This window comes from Typopeltis vanoorti, chromosome 20 (genome assembly GCF_054136105.1).
Source record: "Typopeltis vanoorti isolate ZY-2024b chromosome 20, IOZ_Tvanoo_1.0, whole genome shotgun sequence".
Taxonomy (NCBI): Eukaryota; Metazoa; Arthropoda; class Arachnida; order Uropygi; family Thelyphonidae; genus Typopeltis; species Typopeltis vanoorti.
The window spans coordinates 99,797,723-99,817,322 of record NC_143568.1 but is presented as its reverse complement, the minus strand read 5'-3'; the positions used below and the strand labels follow the sequence as shown (position 1 = coordinate 99,817,322).

The 19,600-nt window shown below is 34.8% G+C and overlaps 1 protein-coding gene across 4 annotated transcripts in view; it reads right to left on the bottom strand.

Annotated features, from left to right (window-relative positions):
* LOC150095706 (DNA excision repair protein ERCC-6-like) overlaps positions 1 to 19,600 on the bottom strand; it is a 269,923-nt gene that overhangs the window by 37,566 nt on the left and 212,757 nt on the right. For all 4 annotated transcript variants that reach the window (XM_090409872.1, XM_090409870.1, XM_090409874.1 and 1 more), the window contains exon 17: positions 11,200 to 11,645. In XM_090409872.1, coding sequence (XP_090265998.1) covers positions 11,200 to 11,645 — 446 coding nt within the window. The remainder of the gene's footprint in view (positions 1 to 11,199; positions 11,646 to 19,600) is intronic.

Genomic DNA, 19,600 nt, shown 5'->3' with positions numbered 1-19,600 from the left:
CCATAGTAAATTGTATACACTCATGTTGTGTGTTCAGGTGACAGGAAGGTGTTTAAAGTTTGGTGGCTGTGTGGCCAGATAATGAAAACATCTTCAACGTATCTAAGTCAAACTGTAGGTTTTAATGTAAAGGAATCTCGAGCATGTTGCTCAAAAACTTCCATATAAAGGCAAGCAATTTATGGCAGGGGGGGGGGGGGGGGAGTAAGGTAGTGGTGAGCTCATGGCTGTACCTTCTTTTTGTAGGTAAAATTATTTTGCCATACAAAGTAACCGCAACGTAGTACATGGGCAAAAAGCCATAATATCAAGGGGAAATTTATTCTGTAAGAGAAAAATTATGTCACTGATTGGGACATTTGTTGCATGAGTGCAGAAACATCAAAAAGCAACTTCAAAAAATTCACAATTCTAAATATTCCGTCTGCAGAATTTAAAGCTTTGAGTGATCTATGAAGAAATAAAAATCTTATTGCCAAAGCAATATCAATTATTTCTGACTTCTGATTATAAATGGAAAATGGAGATATATTGTTCAGAAATAAACCTATGCGTTAATCGAGTCAACCCCAAAAAGTTAACCTTAAATCCTTTTTGGATAAAGCATTTCTGCTCGATCTGGATATAGTTCCAAAAGCTTAAAACTCATCATGCAAGACCACCTAGAATTTATCGCTTGCAGTTGCGTATGCCAGGATATCCACAGCCAGTCATTGATTGCATAGGAAGTCCTGCATATAAAATTTTAAAGTTTTTCAAATGGCTTCTCTTCCTTAATTGGCCATTCCTTTTCCTATATTAAAAATATAAGTAACTTTCAAATGACTTCACTCCATAGATTTACTAGTAAGCTTTGACATAATTTCAGTTTTTACTAGCTGATACCATGGAATTTTTATCATTTATGTTTCCATCTAATATTTTAGACCTCTTCTTGCTCGTCATAAAGTCTGGATATTTCAGCTGAAATGAAAAATAAAATTTTATTGATTTATTGAAGGTATCATGATGGGCTCTCCAATTTCCCTCATTCTTGCTAATTTCTATTTGAAATGGAAGAAAAAATTTCAGTATTTAAAACAAAACCTTCTCTGTGGCTTCGCTAATTCACGTGAACAACTAGAAGCCTTCTTACAAAATATTCAATAACCATCAGAGAATTAAATTCACTACGGAACTTGAATCAAATGAGACTATCTTTCCTAACGTCCTTATTAAAAGAGGATTGGATGGTTTCTTGTCAACTTATGTTTATTGCAAACCCTTCTCTGGTATATCCATCACAGTTCTGGTCACCATTCTTCACAGAAATATGTTATTATTAAATGCCTTCTTTCAAGAGTCCATATTATTTGTTCATCTTAACTGTTTAAAGAAATTTCTACAATCAAACAAACACCATTCTGAATGGTTATAATCCCAAAACAAAGGATTATCAATAATTTTTCTCCATCGTCTATCAGAAGAGATGATTCACCATCATGTAGGTGAATCATCCATGAAACATACATTAAAGGCATCTCAGAATGCATTTCTGGTAGTTTTTTGAAGTTTAATATCGCCACTATTTTCAAGCCTAATAATTCCTTCAGCTCTATGATAAGAGGCGGAATTTTATCTTCAAAAGATAAAATTCCACCCCCCATGGAGTCTAAGAACTTATCACGGGAGGGTACTACACCACATAATGTCAAAATTATTTAATCCACCAACCACTAAGTCATCTACCACCACCCAAATGTACTAAACATAATTCCTCACCCAATGAGTATTTTCTGTTAATCGTGTGTGTTCTCTGGCAAATTAGTCAGAGAATACACAATGATCAAAAATGTCCACATAAAAATTTTTCTCATCACTGGGGGGGGGGGAATGGACTTGGGACTTTTCCCAATCAAAGAGTAGATTGTTCCATCATTCTACTAACTGTGCTAATCAACTGAGCTTCATTTATCTTTGTCTATAAACTAAATTTTTGGCTTTAAGATTGAAAGAGGAATTTTCAGGAGGAAAAAATAAAAAAGCATTACAAAAAAGCATTATGATATCTTTGTTAATTCAAGCATCAAATATAATTTTCATCATTTTTTTCTTAAAGTAATTTGGTATACCATAATAATATAAACCTTCAAATGTTTGGAGGCTTGTTGTAATCAACTACACAAATTAAACGAGAATGGCATTCTATTTATTTATTGATGCTGTGAAGATAAATGTGAAGGCCGTGCTGCTGCATAACAAAAAGGAATACCCTTTCTGTCTATGCATTCACGTGAAATAATCATATGACAATTTGAATATCTACGAGTTAAAATATTGTACTTGTTTTGGTTTACAACTGGGATGTCAAATTCTGTTGTAGCCTCAGTGAATGAACAAAGCAAAGAAAAAGTTATTAACAAAAAAGGGGCAACTTCTGTACTCATTACAAAGAAAAAAAAATCTTGCTAGTCTAGAAGCATTTTTCTTGCTATTACTGCATATCAAACTTGAAATCAAAAATTTAATGGAAAATTCTGTTCAAAATGGCAAGTGGATTTACTTAAAATAAAAATTTCAAACTATCAGTGATGCCCAAATCAAAAAAGGGATATATATATATATGTGTGTGTGTGAAAGGGGGAACTACAATGTTTCTGTAATTTGCTTTTTCACTTTGAATTTTATACACTATAAGGCAGAGTAAAATTTGAGACCATTTTAAGGCAAAGACCATAAATTTCTTTGGAAATATGGTTGAAAATTATGAGTCAGGTGTTGAAAACTTGAACACATTCAAGTTTTCAACACCTGTGTTCAAGCTTCTGAATCTCATGTCTGATGATAGAAACATTTTCCATAACTTCTAATTGCTTATCAAGAGCATGAGATGCAAAATTTCTTTGAAAATTAATTTTTTATGTTCATCCATACCTTTTTCCCAAATCCAAAATATTCCTTATATTAAGAAATATCATGAGTTACCATAGTGAAAAGAATTATAACTGTTTAGGTCAAAGCTGTATAACTAAGAGGAGACCTCCACATAGCCTTTCAAATCTCTCAAACAAGGGGGGGGGGGTGCTTAAGGGTCAAAGCTGTATAACAGAGGAGACCTCCACATAGCCTTTAAAGGAATGCAGAACCCGACCAGGGCTTCTAACTTAATGTCCAATCCTCACCTTCTCGTGTTGCACCATTGGGCATCTACCAGGATACTGAACGAACAACAATGGGCTGGCAATTTGGGATTTAGCCGACCAAATTGCATTCTTATTGGCTTAAACCAGTATACAAAATGATGGTACAACATGACAAAATTTCATGCCAGCTGGGGTGTCACCCGGTTAAACAAGGCTCCCCGTTGTTTTCGCCAGGGAACCAGGACGAACAGCGAAAAGTCTGCTACTGGAACAAATCTGAAAGCACACCCCAACTCAACATCACCAGAGTAAAAGATCGGTACTATCAGCATAAGAAACTTGAATGGCAAAGAAATGGAACTAGCTGAGGAATTAGATAAGTACCAGATCGACATAATAGGGGTGAGTGAAACAAAAAAGACAAAAACTGGTGAGATCTTTCTGAGCAATAAATACAAAATGTTATATTCAGGCAATGACAATCAAGGAAAAGAAGGAGTAGCCATAGTATTCAATACTAAATACAAGGCTAATCTTCTTGAATGGCAGGCAGTCTCAAGTAGAGTGATGTGGGTTAATATCAGAATGGGGAATTGGACAATGAGACTTATTTGTGCCTATGGTACCACAGAAGGCTCTACTAAGGTAGAAGTGGAGGAATTTTTTGATACTTTAGAAAAAGCAACTGACACAATGAAAAAGGAAAAGTTGGTCCTTGTTGGAGATCTAAATAGCAGAGTAGGAAATGATTGTCAGACATACAAAAATATTTTGGGGAAAATTTGGAGAAAAGAGCAAAGCTAATAATAATGGCAAATATCTGTTGGATTTCTGCTCAGGACATGGACTGGTTATTACTAACACCACGTTCCAACATAAAAATGTGCACAAATTCACATGGAGAGAAGAGGCAAGGAATAAGAAAAGTCTCACTGACTATGTTATTGTTAAGAGTGATGTTTTCTCCCTGGTGCAGGACACCAGTGTACAGAGGATTTGAAATTGGAAGTGATCAGTATTTAGTCTTGAGTAGGATAAAATTGAATTTCATATTGAAACGAGTAACATGTAAGAAAGTTTTAAAGCGAATAAAAGTTGACCAGCTCTCAGATGTGAACTGTAGATTAAAATGATTATTGAAGAAAAAATGAAAGAGTTTGAGAACAGGAACCAAACCTTGGAGATTCAGTGGCAAGCCTTGAAGAAAAACCTGATTGATTCAGCCAGAGGCATGTGGTGAGGTTGTCTGCAAGGATAGAAAAATCAGAACTCCATGGTGAACACAGGAAGTTAGAGAGGCAGCGAAGGAAAAGAAGAAAGCAAATCAAAAGTTCCTGGCAAAGAAGTCAGTTTTTGCTCTTAGAGAATACAGAGACAAATGTAAGAAAGTGAAACACTGTAAAACTAGCTAAACAAAAGTCATGGGAGGACTTTGGCAAGAACATAGAAAATAAATATCAAGAAAACGGTAAGATATTCTGGAGATTGTTGAAGAAGTTTAGAAATGGAGGAAAGAGTGCTGTAAAAGGAGTTAAAGATGATAAAGGTGACATGAAAACGGGAGAAAAAGATATCCTTGAAGTATGCAGTAGTTACTTCGAAAAAATGAAACAAGCAGTGATAGCACAGTGGTAAAAAACACTCAACAGGCATATAGTCAGGAATACATATCCATACTTGAAGTAGAAAAAGCCATGAAAGGCTTGAAACGTGGAAAGGCAGCAGGAGTAGATGATATTCGACCAGAAATGCTGAAATATGGTGGTATAAAAGTCTTACAGGGGCTGCACTGCATAGTTCAGAAAGACTGGAAAGAGGGATGAATTCCTAATGATTGGAGTAGAGCTCTAATAGTACCCATATATAAAAAGGGAAAAAAAAGAATGTGAGAATTACAGAGGTATTTCCCTACTGAGTGTTCCTGGCAAGATCTATGCAAGTATACTTGAGGAACGGTTGAGAAGAATTGTGGAAGAAAAGCTTGGTGAAGAACAAGCTGAATTCAGGCCAAATAGAGGCTGTCAGGATCAGATCTTCACTTTACGACAAATAGTTGAGAAAGCATGGGAATATAACAAAGATCTGTATTTAAGTTTTTCAATCTGGAAAAGGCATATGACAAGGTGCCAAGAGAGAGAAGCTATTCAATATGCTACAGTTATATGGTGTCAATGGGGCATTATATCAAGCAATACTTTGTCTTTATTTGAGTTGTAAGTCAGCAGTTAGAATTGAAGGAAGTACAGGAAGATAGTTTAATGTTAAATATGGTGTGAGACAAGGATGTACATTATCCCCTCTGTTATTCATTATGTATATGGATCACATTATGAAGGAAAGTGGTATTAAACATGATATCAGAATTGGAGATGTTAATTTCAGCTCTTTGCTTTATGCGGACGATGTTATACTTCTAAATAAATCCGCTACAAGTTTGCAAGATTCCCTGACTAAATTGAATAACTGTTGTAATAGATATGGTATGAAGGTCAGCATTAAAAAGACAAAGAGACAATGAAAATAGGTAGAATTGTTGAAAATGTCAACTGTGTTGTGAACAGGGAACCTGTGGAACAAGTAAAACGTTTCAGCTACTTAGGCACGATTTTTACTGAAGATGGTAAATTAAATACGGAAATAGACAAGGGAATCAATAAAGCTGGTATGATAGGAAGTCAATTGAATAAATTCATATGGAATAAGAGAGAAATTAGTCAAAACACTAAATTAGCTGTATACAAGACAGTGTTCAAACCAGTTTTAACTTATGGATCTGAGAGTAAAACACTTGACCAAAGACTAGAGACCGCAGATATGAGAGTCCTGAGAAAGATTAGAGGCGTGAACAGATGGCATCAATGGCAATATCATATTAAAAATGAGGATATTAGGAAAGAACTTGACATTGTCAGCATCCAGGAATGCGTTAACAGAGCTAATCTCAGGTGGTATGGTCACTTAAACAGAATGGGCAAGGAAAGATTAGCAAAACAAGTGTTCTCTGCCAGGTTGGCAGGAAAACGACCCAGAGGAAGACCAAGATATAGGTGGATTGATACGGTACAAGTGCCTTAGACGATAGAAATATAAGATCTGATAATGTTGGAGTCTTGACAAGTAACAGACTGATTTGGAGGAAAATTGTAGATAGGAAGTTAGTAATGATGTAAATTTTTCATGTAGTACTATCATATCCTGTACACCCCTTGAGAGTACATGCCAGGAATTTGATGATGGGAAAAAAAAAATAAATAAATAAAAACCCGGACTAATTGCATAGCTTATTTACTACTACTACTTCTAAGATAAATTGAATTCTGGAATGAAGTGCATTTAATTTAGAAAGAAACCTCTAAATTAGTTTCGTTCTAAATTAAACACACTTCAACCCAGGATCCAATTCATCTTAGAAGTAAATAAACTAAGCAATTAGTGTTTTTTAAATCTTTTAATTCTTCGTCAACCAAATCGTAGCCTACATTTTTCAGTTTTGAGGAAGAAGACTCATACAGGCCATTATATCCATGCTGAATCTCCTCACCATCCTAGTCAAAAGGCTGGAACTATTAAAACATTAGTACAATGTGCCCATTCTTTATGTTTTTCAGATGAACTGTTACAGCAAGGTTTACAACATTAATTCCACCTTTTTATCTAATAGTTTTAAGAATTCTTTCATCAAAAGAGCTTTTACAGTTATGGTGTTTACCTCTTCAAATACAGTACAAATGACTCACATTCCTATTCCTTATGTGGAAAATATTAGTGAATGCATAGTTTTCAAACCACTGAATATTTCTGTTGCCTTTTGCCCCATCAGAAAAATCTCCACCTTTCTTGCTTCCACCTCTCAATTGTCCAGACATCTACCAGATTCCTTGCTCTTGTGGGTTATCTTATTTCGACCAAACAGGAAGATCCACTTTAATTCAGCTAGAAGAACATAAGTCTTACATTAAATACCAGGAGTCTGAATAGTCTGTACTTCCAGAGCATGCTATCAACAATAAACAGAGTTCACTGGAATTAGACAAGTTCTTCATAAGTCGTTTCCTCATAGAATGGTTTTATATATATATATATATAAAAAAAAACGTGAGAGATTTTAATTCACTGTCCTAACTTAAACAGATTCAGTTTACGTCTATCCCCTAGGTGGAAGATAGTAATTTTTAAATCAGCTAATCTTTCCTAACTCTTTATATATTGACTAATATATATAATTCTTTTTTTAAAAGAAGTTAGGAAATTACTGACCTTTTATAGTTATCTTACATTAGCTACTTGGTGCTTTTTAGAATTGTCTGTTAATGTTTAATTGGCATTCTGTTACCTTGTACTGACGATATGTATTCTATCTTTATGTGAGATTTCCTCTGGTGTTATAATTCTAAACAAGCGATATCAGGGCACATTTCAGGCAGGCAAGCAAGAGATGGCCCAGAGAAGTAGGAGGGGAAATTAACTACAGTTTTATGTTTCTAAATCAATATGCAGTTTCTACTTTGAAAGTTTAAATTCTTAAATTAATTTAAATTTTATTTTAAATTCACTCAACTATCACTTCTGGGTAACAGACTAATTCTGATGGGATTTTTTTGAAATATCCAGTAATAGCAATCCAAAAATACATGAATGCTTTTTTTAAAATTAGAAACTTGAGGAGAGCTTGATCTGTAATACTTGCAGGCATTCAAAGGAAAAGTTCAGCTGAGTGTGAATATATAAATATATACATAATATATATATGAAAAATCAAAAGAAATAATAGTTTCAACTAGTATTAATTAAAAATTAATAACAGTGAAAAGTATTTAATAAGACAACTTCCCAAAAACTGGAAAAAATTGAAGTAGTCATTCTTATTTGGGTTAGGTAAATATTAAAAAAGTCCAAATACAAGTTGATTTGCATGTCTGAATTTTTTTTTTGTAATTAAAAAAAATAAGGTAATGTGCTCATCAAGATCTCACCTGAAATAATAAATCAATTTCTAAAACCAAATTTGTGAAATCGGACATTTAAATATGTTACAATTTTCTATTTGAAGGTCAGCACTGGTTAATGTCTCAGCCTTAACACTAAATAGCAAAAAAGAAATAAGAGATATCTTACCTGGGACTGAGTGGTACATGCTATGCAGATAGACAAAAGTAAACTAGATAAGAATTATGCATTAATAGGAAGAAGGAACTGAAGGTCCATCCTTTTACTTTGTAGCATTCATTATCTCACTTACTTGGTTGGATTATGTTCCTTGTAGCTGGAAAGTAAGGCAAAGTGCTAAATTGGGCAAGGAAAGGAAAAAAAAAAAAAAAAAAAAGGCTGAGTCAGAGTTACTGTTCAGAATAACTTCCACTCAATGGGAGGACACCTGATGTTTATGGATTTTGGTTATTTTTTCGTGCTCAGAATCTCGTGGAAAATGTGTGACTATGTCCACAGGCCTATACCGTGGTAGCTGTTTCAATTTTTCGTGTGTGTGAGCACACCTGATTTGAGGTGCACTTGTATAAACTGCATGTGCATGTAATTTCTGGTTTGGAGATGGAGTGTTTCCTGCATTTGCAATAATGAACGAGAGAGAGAGAGATAGGCCACAGTCACTGAAGTATTCGATGATTGGAATAGGAAAGTTGTTTGAATTGGGTCAATGTATATGGCATTATAGCCTTCCTGCAATCTATTTGCTAAGTGTAATCAGGGTGGAATAGGACCTGATTACTATGATGTCTCTAGGCATGTTTATTTTATAAACATGCCTAGAGACATGTTTATAAAATAAACATGTCTCTAGACAAATAGACAAATGGAGTATTCATTGTTACATAAAGGTTTAAGGATACTGTGTATTATGTAATGGAAAACCAGTACTGTATTTGAGTTTTATTAGAGTGTCATGTAGCTTTAGCCAGTAATTTTGGGTTTTGTATAGGGTATTACAAGTTTTAACACCCTTTAGAAAGCAGTGATTTACCACAAGCACTGGTAATTATTTCCACTACCACTTATCCATAATGCATAAAAGTACCAATTGATCTCTATGGTCTCCAGCATGAATTAACATTGCACACTCATCACTTTCTAAAGAGAGGCCCTCTAATCCACTAAATATTCCAATCATCTCCATGAAATTCAAAATTAGACAACTCAAGAAAATCCCAACCTATCCTTATGGAAACTGACATCTACTACATCAAGGAACTTTACAAAATGAATTAAAGGAAGGCGGTGATGCAGTTTCAATATACAGTGGCTCAATTCAAAGAACATACATTCTTTTTCAAAGCCATGAATATAGAGCAGCAGGTAAACAACAGTCTCTATAGCCAGTATACTTCTCACCTCTCTTGCACACACACACACACCATTGGTAGACAACAGTCTCTGTAGCCAGTATACTTCTCGCCTCTCTTGCACACACACACACACCATTGCAAATGCAAGTGGCAAAAAAAGATCTCATCTACAAACAGAACATGCTACAGAGATACTGGCTTATGCAAATGAAATCAGGTTTTGTATGCATGTATCCCCCCCCCCTCCTCCACACACTGAAACAGCTACTATAACATAGGTCCATGATATATCAGGGTCACAAATTCTCCCTGGATCCCCTAGCGATAAGGAAAGAAAATCCAAATTCACAAATATCAGGTATCCCAGTATTCCCTTCCACTCCATTTTAAATGCTGGCAATATTTTTCAAACCATCTCTAAAAGAGCAGATCAATAATTCCTACCCAATTCCCCCCCCCCACACACACTTCTGAGTTTAGCATCACCCCACCAGTTACCCAATTATTGAGAGTATATAACTCAGCCCTCACTTTATTTTTTATTTATCACAAGGTCTGATAATATATACAGGGTGTTCGGGATAAATTTGACATATTTATAATTAATTATATTTTTCCGTAAGTTACATGTATTAACACACACTTCTCTTCATTTAAAAGTTTGGACCCTTCTTCATTCATATACAAGATGTCAGAAAGGATGGATAGCTGGAACCCACCTGAATCATGGAAGAGAATAACTTGTATCATGATGATACAAGTTATTCTAATTTGATGCCCGCCATCAAAATAAGGATATTACGACTGCTGCCCAATGCTCCCTGAATACAGTAAAAACAATCAGGCATGAACTAGAGACTTGCAATGGTGACTACGAGGATGTAGCAAGAAGAAAGATCCCTAGCAGACGATCTGATTGCGTTCGTACAGCAGAATTCCTCGCAAATCTGCAGGAACAGGTGTTGAAGAACCCTGGCATTGGAATTCGGGCTTTGTTCGTGGAGTTGCTAACTGTAGTCAAGCCCTGGATAACAAGGGTAGCCAATGGTAGGCCGTATGTATGGCAGCAGGATTCGGCCCCTTGCCACACCTCAGGGAAAAGTCAAAAATGGTTGTCTGAAAATTTCTACGACTTCACCAGTCCAAATGTTTGGCCTCCAAACTCCCCAGACCTTAACCCCTTGGATTATTTTGTATGGGGCGCAGTTGAAAAAGACACCAATCGCACTTCCAGTAATACAAAAGCCCAGTTAATGGATAAAATTAAAACAGTTTTTGCGGCCCTTCCCAGGGAGACTGTAGCATCAGCTTGTTCGAGGTTCCGAAGCAGAATTGAAGCTGTGATCGATGCTAATGGTGGTTATTTTGAGTAAATCTTGTTGATAGTATTGTAATTAACTCTGCCTGTAATGTTTTTTTGTCAATTCATTAAATTTAATAGATACAAAGAAGATTTTCTTTTTCCTTACGAAACTGTCAAATTTATCCCGAACACCCTGTATATCTATCCCCCACCAGCAACTTTTATTTACATTTTTTTATTATCTATGCCTCTCTCTGCAACTTCAATTTCTTCTTCCAGTTAATGCCATATTCCAAACTATCTCAGTCCCTCCTTTTGTCAGCCTGCATGAACCACCCAAACTCAAATAAAACACCCCGTCCTTTCCTCATTTGTTAAAGGGTTTTACATTAGGATAGGCTTGGCACAGAGAAGCACCCAAAGCTGTTGCCAACCTTAAATTTAATTTTAAATTTAGCATTCAGTCAATACTCACTCTGTTATGATCCTCTGATGATTTCATGGAGTTTTGAAGTGTTTCTAAATCTTGATCTGAAGCAAATGCTGAATGACATGAAGTGTTGCTAGGGCATGTTCTTTCCATTGACACAGCTTCCGAGAAAGAATTTATATGCCTTGCTTTTTGGTAATCAGCAAACTTTTTATTTTCTTTCTCATTCTTTATTTCAGTATCATCTACTACAGACATATTAGCAAAACTTTTATTAAATGTTTCTTCTTCTCGATCTATATCAGCATTATGCCTTTGTTCTGGGTTTATAGCCTGTGTTGAAACAACTGCAAAACTAGTATCACTGATATTGACTACTTCATTATTTACATCATAATTTTCACTATCTTCTTTGGAAGAAATATCTTTCTGACTGGTTCCAACAGAATCTAGATTAATGACTTCAGGAAATGTAGGCGGCACATATACACCTGCAAATTAAAATTAATGTAACTATTAAAAAATAAGTGGCAATTATTTTACAATCTGAATTATAGAAATTCTGTACACAGTTGACTATAACAAACACCATTATAATAATTTCATTCACTCATAACAAACTACTAAGAAGTTCTAACAAAACTCCTGTAGGCACAATCATACCATTTCTAAAGGAAATTCACTATAGCAGATTACTGGATTTCTGTAATCCTTAAAAATTGGTTATAGTGAGGATCAACTTTATCTTATTTTTTTCTATAATAAAAGTATACACAATGACTACTAACCCTTTAACTGCTGATTTTATATTCTACTGACATTTTCCCATGTGCTGAATTAATTTTGCAAAAAATTTATAAAATGAATTAAAATTCTTACTGAAATAAGAAGTCTGGACAGCATCATACATTCTTGATATACACTTGTTCACCCACAAAAATGGCAATAACAGTGTTTTATAAAATTTGCATAATCAAGGGGTGTCCACTTGATTATGCAAATTACACACAATTAATTTATGCAGAAATTAATCAAAATATATAAAGAGCACTATTATTTACAACACAGTTATTACTAAACCTACCAAGTGCCAGGGTATGAAAATCCTAAAAATTTAGCATGGAATGATATTTTTCAACAGGGCTGTACACAGAGTCCAAGGTCATCACATTTGGTGCACATATACTGGCTCTCAAGATGCTTCTCCTGCTCAAGAGTGGTATTGGAACAGACATAACAAACTCGAGCTGCATTCTTCTTATTAGTAGAAGGTACAAGAGAAGGGAAATGCCTTTCTTTGAGACGCAGTGGTTGATCTCCAGGTAATGGACGTCCTTTCAACCTCCCTGTTGTTCTGGGGATATGGTACTTTTGAATTATTTCCCCGATAAGCATATGAGTTGGTAGTCTGCTAAGTTTGTGTTTTTTCCAAATTTCATTATAGAGACAGTGGGAATTTAGAGAATGGTCATATCCAGAAGGTGGAAAAATGTTTTTTCGTAATAGCTAGAAAAATGTAAAGTTCTTGAGGGGTGGTGTTTTTCCACTGCTTTAGTCATGAAGATGGTGTAGATGATCTATTATTTGTGGTAAAGGTATGAAACTTGTTTGTTTCATCAGCTATTGTCATTAATTCTATGGTAAAAATTGTTCAAAAATATCTAAAGCTGAAGAATCATCAGTGATATTACCTGTGATTATTTCTGAATTACTGTTATCAAAGTTGTGTACACTTGGAGTAAAAACATCATCACACCACTTGAACAATACATCTTCGGTACGCATTCGCTTATGCACGTTCGTATCAAAACTTTTGTCACTACCTTGCTCGCTTGTAACACTTACATCACCAGGATCTTCTTCATCTGAAGAACACAATTCACTTAACTCGGACAATTCTTCTCCTGACTCATTTGTTGTTAACAATTCATCAATTTGATCATCAGTAATATAACAGGGATATTTACTGGTAGACGCCATATTGTGACATCCCTGAAATTCTCGCAATCACGTCATTTATGCATCGTTCTGCATATGATTAGTTGCACCAGTTCAAATTTTTCTCTTTAGATGTCATACAAGGACAGAAACCCAAGTCAAATAAACTTCAATTGGTTGGCAATAGATGGAGGAACCTACCTGTGAAGTTTAAATATCTTACGACGATTTTTTCCATACTAAAAAATTGTCTGAATATGGGAGGCGCACCAACCATACATATACGGACTCAGCAAAGCAGGCATGTATTTCCAAGCCCATAATAATATGTTCTCAGCAGTTAAAGGATTAACTTATATTTGCTCTTGCTTCAGTTTCTTAGGAATAAAAAATTGAAGCACTCTCTCTCATTCATCATTACCCTTTATATTTTGTGACTAGCTAAGAAAAATGAAAAACTAGAGAATTTAAAATATGAAATGTAAATAGAGACTGCTGTAATGACTTAAATTTGATGGCAGATTTAAGAGAACACAGATACATTACTGGATATTAAAATTAATTCTAATAAATCCAAATGTCTCACTAAGGAGGTAAATTGATATCATTGACAAAGAGATAAGAATCTGTAAAAAAACAACGATTCTGAAACTATTCTTATTAGGGGAATATTAAGGGTGCACTCTGCATAAATGTTATTTTTTTTTTTGGCCATTTAATCAATTCGTCTCACCTATATTCAACAGGAGTATTCTAAACATTAGGTAATTTAATACATTCATATTTAATGATATGTTGGGGGATTGGGCATAGCTTCTACCAGTTCTTTATATAATTCCTCTGCTTATTATTTGCTCTAGTGAGGAATACAGATGGGTTTAATAATGTATAGAAGGTATAGTCTAAACACCAGAACTATACTGATTTAGTCTGATATTCATGATCATCCAATCAGCAACTCTTCTTTACTGTTTCACAACAAGTAATGGAAACACATTATTTGATTAGTCCAAACGCAATTCCAACTTTCTGAGGTTCCACTACGAATTCAGAATTCTCCTGAAATATAATTATCACCTCAGCATATATTTGTTGCACAGTTCCTTATCACTTGAATGACAAATATTCTTTACCTTCTTGCCCATTTCTATTTCATCTTTCCTGTGGATTCTCTTTACCTGGCTGCCAATTTCTTCTATCGAATGAACTTCCTTTTTCTAGCAATGAGGACGACCTCGGTTGACAATGAATGCCCTTTTCGCTAACAAATGTTTTATTTGATAAATAAAACAATTTTAATAATTAAAACAAATTTTATCTGACAAATACACTTTCCTGTCATTTCTCCTTCTTACCGACAACTTCATAATGACGCCCACATGGCGACAACTCTGTCTTCCAAAGCGACAGCTTTTATACAAGTTTTATACCTTGTGTGCATGCTCGTTTCCCAAGATTCACAACATGACCTCACATTACATACGTATTATGCTCATGTCACAAATGTGAATAACATATAATTTGCATTTTGAATACAATTTACATAACTGAAAAGTATCTTTCGCAGCTAATTTTTCTTCAAAAGCAAACCTTGTAAAAGTGAGCATGATACATAAAACATTCATGTGTGATTTTACAGAATGGTTAAATTTTTTGTACTGCTCCTGAAAAAATGTGATAACAGGAAACATACGAGGATATTTTTATTTTTTAAGGATATAATCCCTTGTTGAGAAGACAGTTTCAGTATTCTCAGCTATTTAGTAATGTTTCAGAAAAGCAGTGCTTGTACTCTATGTTACAGTAATCTTCCAGACTTTTAAAGACTACACTGCTTACTACAAAAAAAAAAAGAGTCCCACTAATTCATTTTTGGTGGATGAGTTGAATCTCCTAACTCCACAGGAGGCTATTAACAATAACTATGCAAGTGACAGAACAAACATATTCTAGAACTAACATTGACAAAATTATAACCATATGAAATCATTGTGGGAGACTTCAATTATGGAGATATAGACTGGAAGGAAGAAAGATCACATGGCAGAAAGGAAATGGAATTTATACACCTACTGAGAGATAATTACTTGAGGCAGCCATGTGATGGGGGGGGGGGTGGAGACTAGGGATGCGAGAATATTGGACCTGGTCATAAGTTCAGAAGATCTATCCATAACCAATGTGACTGGTAAAAGTGACCATGTGGTATTGACTTGGGAGATTGTACAACAAGGAATATTCTGTCAAGACGAAGATATATGGAACCAAAGCAGGTGATTATTAAGCTTAGGAAGAAACTTGAATCTGTGCTATAGCATAAAACACTGCAGTGTAAGCATGTTAGCAGTGCATGGGAAATAGTTAAGGATCATCTACAGGAAGCAATATTAAATTGTATACTTAACATAACGAGAGTTAACCAAGTAGGAGTTAGATGGATGAATAATAGCATTAAGCACGAGCTGCAGAAGAAGAAAATGCTGTGGAGGGTATATAAATAGAAAAGTGACCAGCAAGCTTATGAACAGCACAAGGCTCAGGCAAGAAAGGTAACCATACATAAAAAGGAAGGCAAAATCAGATTATGAGAAGAATCTAGCCAAGCACGCCAAAGAAATCCCAGAGATCTGTTATGTTGAAAGTAAGAAAAATAATGACTATGGAACATTAAACTTAATGAGTGATGATAGTCACTCATTAAATTTAATGAAGCAAATAAAATAGTCGAGTTACTGAGTGATCACTTTGCAAGGGTATATCATCCAAGTGAGGTTACTGCTTTTAATATATGTGACAGATACCAATGTGGGAACAAAGGTGAATGAATTGGAGGTATTTAGGATACTGCAGAATCTCAATGGTAAATACTGCTGTGGGATTAGATGGGATATCAGCTTGGGTTTTGCAAGAATGTGCAAGGAAATTGGCAATGGTAACTAGGCTGTTTAATTTCACTCTAAGCTCTGGTAGAGTTCCAAGGGAGTGGAAAGAGGACAAAATAATACCCTTGCATAAGGGAGGTTCTAAGACTGCAGGAACTGAATAAAAATATAAATATCAAAGAAAATGTGTTGAATGATTTGCAATTCAAATTTATTGCACAGAAAATAATTATTATCAAATATGAATTAGCATTATCTAAATCTACGTACTTTGTAGATTATATAACCATGTAAACATAAAATATAATATAAATTATAAGAAACTTATTTGAAAACAATCACAAAATTAGAATAATTTTTAATATGGTTCAAAATATTAGAATATTCCAAATTTTCTGAATGGTTTTGAAGCAAGCATAGATATATAGCATACATTTCAGTAGCTACGGGACTGACACGTGTGTGAGGAATTGTTTGCATGTGGATTTCAGTTAATCATTTGCTAAATATGGGTCAAACGAGTAACATTCGGAAGCTAAGAAGTTTTGTAAGTCTCTACACAAAGAAGGCCAAACTCAACAGTTTATAACTAAGGGATTGAAACATTCTCAAGCAAGCGTGAGTAGAGTATTGAGACAGTATTCTATTAACTGGAGTTTTCAAAATAATTGCTGCAATACTGGCTGAAATGTGATAACTACATCAAGAGATGAGAGGAGATTGAAGAATATTGTGAATCAAAGCTGCTTCTGAAGTGTAAGGTATTTTCACAGGAGATGGAGAGAACTAGGTGTGAATGTGTCTAAATTTACAACGTTGAGACAACTTCACAAATTGGGTTTTAAATCATGTGTGCCTAAGATGAAGCCGCTTTTGACTTATTGACTTCCAACAAAAGGCAGCAAGAGTGAGATGATGGAAGCAAAGACTGTTATGGGGTCAAGAGGACTGGAAAATAGTGATGAAAGTATGTTTTATGTGTCACATGGTCCCAAGGTATATATATATATATATATATATGTTTGACATCTTAAGCAAACAGCATTTGATAAAGAAAGCATGAAACATTTGGTGAAATTTGCAACCTCTGTCATGGTATGGGCTTGTATGACCACAGAGGGGCCAGATAGGCTGTGTATTGTGTATGAAAGATTCAATTCCAAAGTGTACCAAGAAATTCTTGAGCACTTTATGCTATCAGCATCGGAAGATTTATGTGATGATGTTCTTTTTCAGCAATATTCAGCTTCTTGTCACACTACCAAGACCATCACTAGTTGGCTCAATGAAAGGCAAATCAATATAATTCCTTGGCCAACAAACTCACCAGATTTAAACTCCAATGGGAATTTATAGGGAATTATGAAGAAACATCTTCAAGAAGTTGTCCCAAAATGAACAAAATTAACACATTTCTATCCTGCAGACCATATGAGCATGTTTTGATATAAAAAGACTGTGAACCGCTAGTAAATAATATGTCCAGCAATTTACGAACAGTCATAAAAGCTAAGGGAGATGCAACAAAGTACTAATTATCATGTTGTTTCCCTTTGACAGTAATTTCTGTGCATTTATTTTCACATTATTCTAATATTATTAACCATGTTAAAAATTATTCTAATTTCATGAATGTTTTCAAATAACAGTTTCTTATAATTTATATTACATTTTTATGTGTTTACATGGTTATAAAATCTACACAGTAAGCAGACTAAGATGATACTAATACATATTTGGCAATAATTATTTTCTATGTAATAAATTAGAATTGCAAATCATTCAACACATTTTCTTTGATTATTCTAATTTTTTGGATTTTGACAACAAATTACCATTTTCCCTGTTCTGCTATGAGCATTAGTTGTCAAGTTACATCTGCTGAATGAGAACGTGCATAAGCTATTTGTCGGATTAGTGACAAAGAAAGAGCTTAAAGAACAATGTGTGTGTGTGTGTGTGTGAAATTTTGCTGCAAACTTGGTAAAAATTTTACAGAGACATTTCAATTGCTTAACTAAGCATACGGGGAGGACTGTATGAGCCAAACGCAGTGCTATGAGTATTTTAAGTGTCAACGGATGAGTCGGTCAAAGATCAAGGTGATGTTGGCTGTATTTTTTTATTGGAAAGGCATTGTCCATTATGAATCTGCACCACGTGGTCAGATGGTAAACAAAGAGTTGTATCAGGAAGTTTTAGAATGTTTGAGGGATGCTGTGCCCAGGAAAAGGCCTGAATTGTGGAAAAACCAGACTTAGATGCACCGGCTCATGCATCACTCTTCATCTGCAGTTACATGGCAAAACACCAGACAGCCCCAGCAGACGTTTTCCTGTTTCTCAAACTTAAAATCACTTTGAAAGGACATCATTTCCAAACCATAGGGGAGATTCAGGAAAATGCGATAAGAGAACTGCGCATCATCCCAGAAAGTGCATTCCAACAATGGAAGAAATGTTGGGAATAGTGTGTCGCTAGTAGAGGGACTACTTTGAAAAGGATAGTGCTTAAAATGTTGTAAATGAGCAATAAAGTCTTTATAGCAAAAGTTCGGTCTTTTTTTTGAACATGCCTTGTATCAGCTCTGTTTCATCAAAGTTGGCTAAAATTCTCAAGAAATTTAAAATCAGCACTTCTTCTCTATCCAAACTCTGTTCCTTACTTGGTACATCTAAATCAAAACACAACAGCCTAATGTATCCTAGAGTTTACCATATTTGGTGTAACTGCAATGTACCCTATTTTGGTCAGACAGAGAAATCCATTGGGTTGCATATGGAAAAGCATGTGAGAGACATCACATATGGTAGAACTAGAACCAGCATGTTATCATCTAATTACATTCTTAATTTTGCTCACCCTAATGATGAAGATTCTATCGTTCATCCAGTGATTTCGAACATATCTGTAAACATTTTTAGATGCCATGATGAGCTGGAGAGAAGAATTGTGAAATCGACAGAAACTGTCCTCACTCAGTTCATCTTAATACTAACCTTAGCTATAACCTATCTGATTTTCACTCTTCAGCTATCCAGCTTTGGTATATAGGAGATCATGCTTGCGTGAATGTGCCCAACAATGCTATGGCATCCAGAACAGCTTCAAATGTGAGCAATATATTTGCAAGTTGATTTATAACTGCTGTTCTCTTGTAATGTATATTTTTTGTATTTCTCTTTTTTTTATGTTATGCACCTGATAAGTCTCCTAAGAAGACGAAACTAATTGTATATTCAAATAAGATGGTTTTTTCTATTTTGGTATCTCTTGGCTTCTAGTCATTAAATTTCTTCAATTATGTCATACAGCCAAGTAAGTCCATTATACATACATATAGTACTAAACTATATGTAAGATAAATGTTAAACAAATCATGCAAATAATGTAACATATGCATTGTATGCAATGGAGCATATATAAAATAATCACTTTGTAGTAAGGCTACTATTGTGAAGGAAAGAAAAAGAAGAAGAATCATCATCAGTGTCCATGGGTCTAATGTCAGTTGGTGTATGATGCTTTTCATCATTCTTTGTCTGTTCAGTACGGTTACTCAAATCCTGCATGCTCTTTCTACATCACTCCTTCACATTATCTAGCCTACATTATCTAAGGTATTC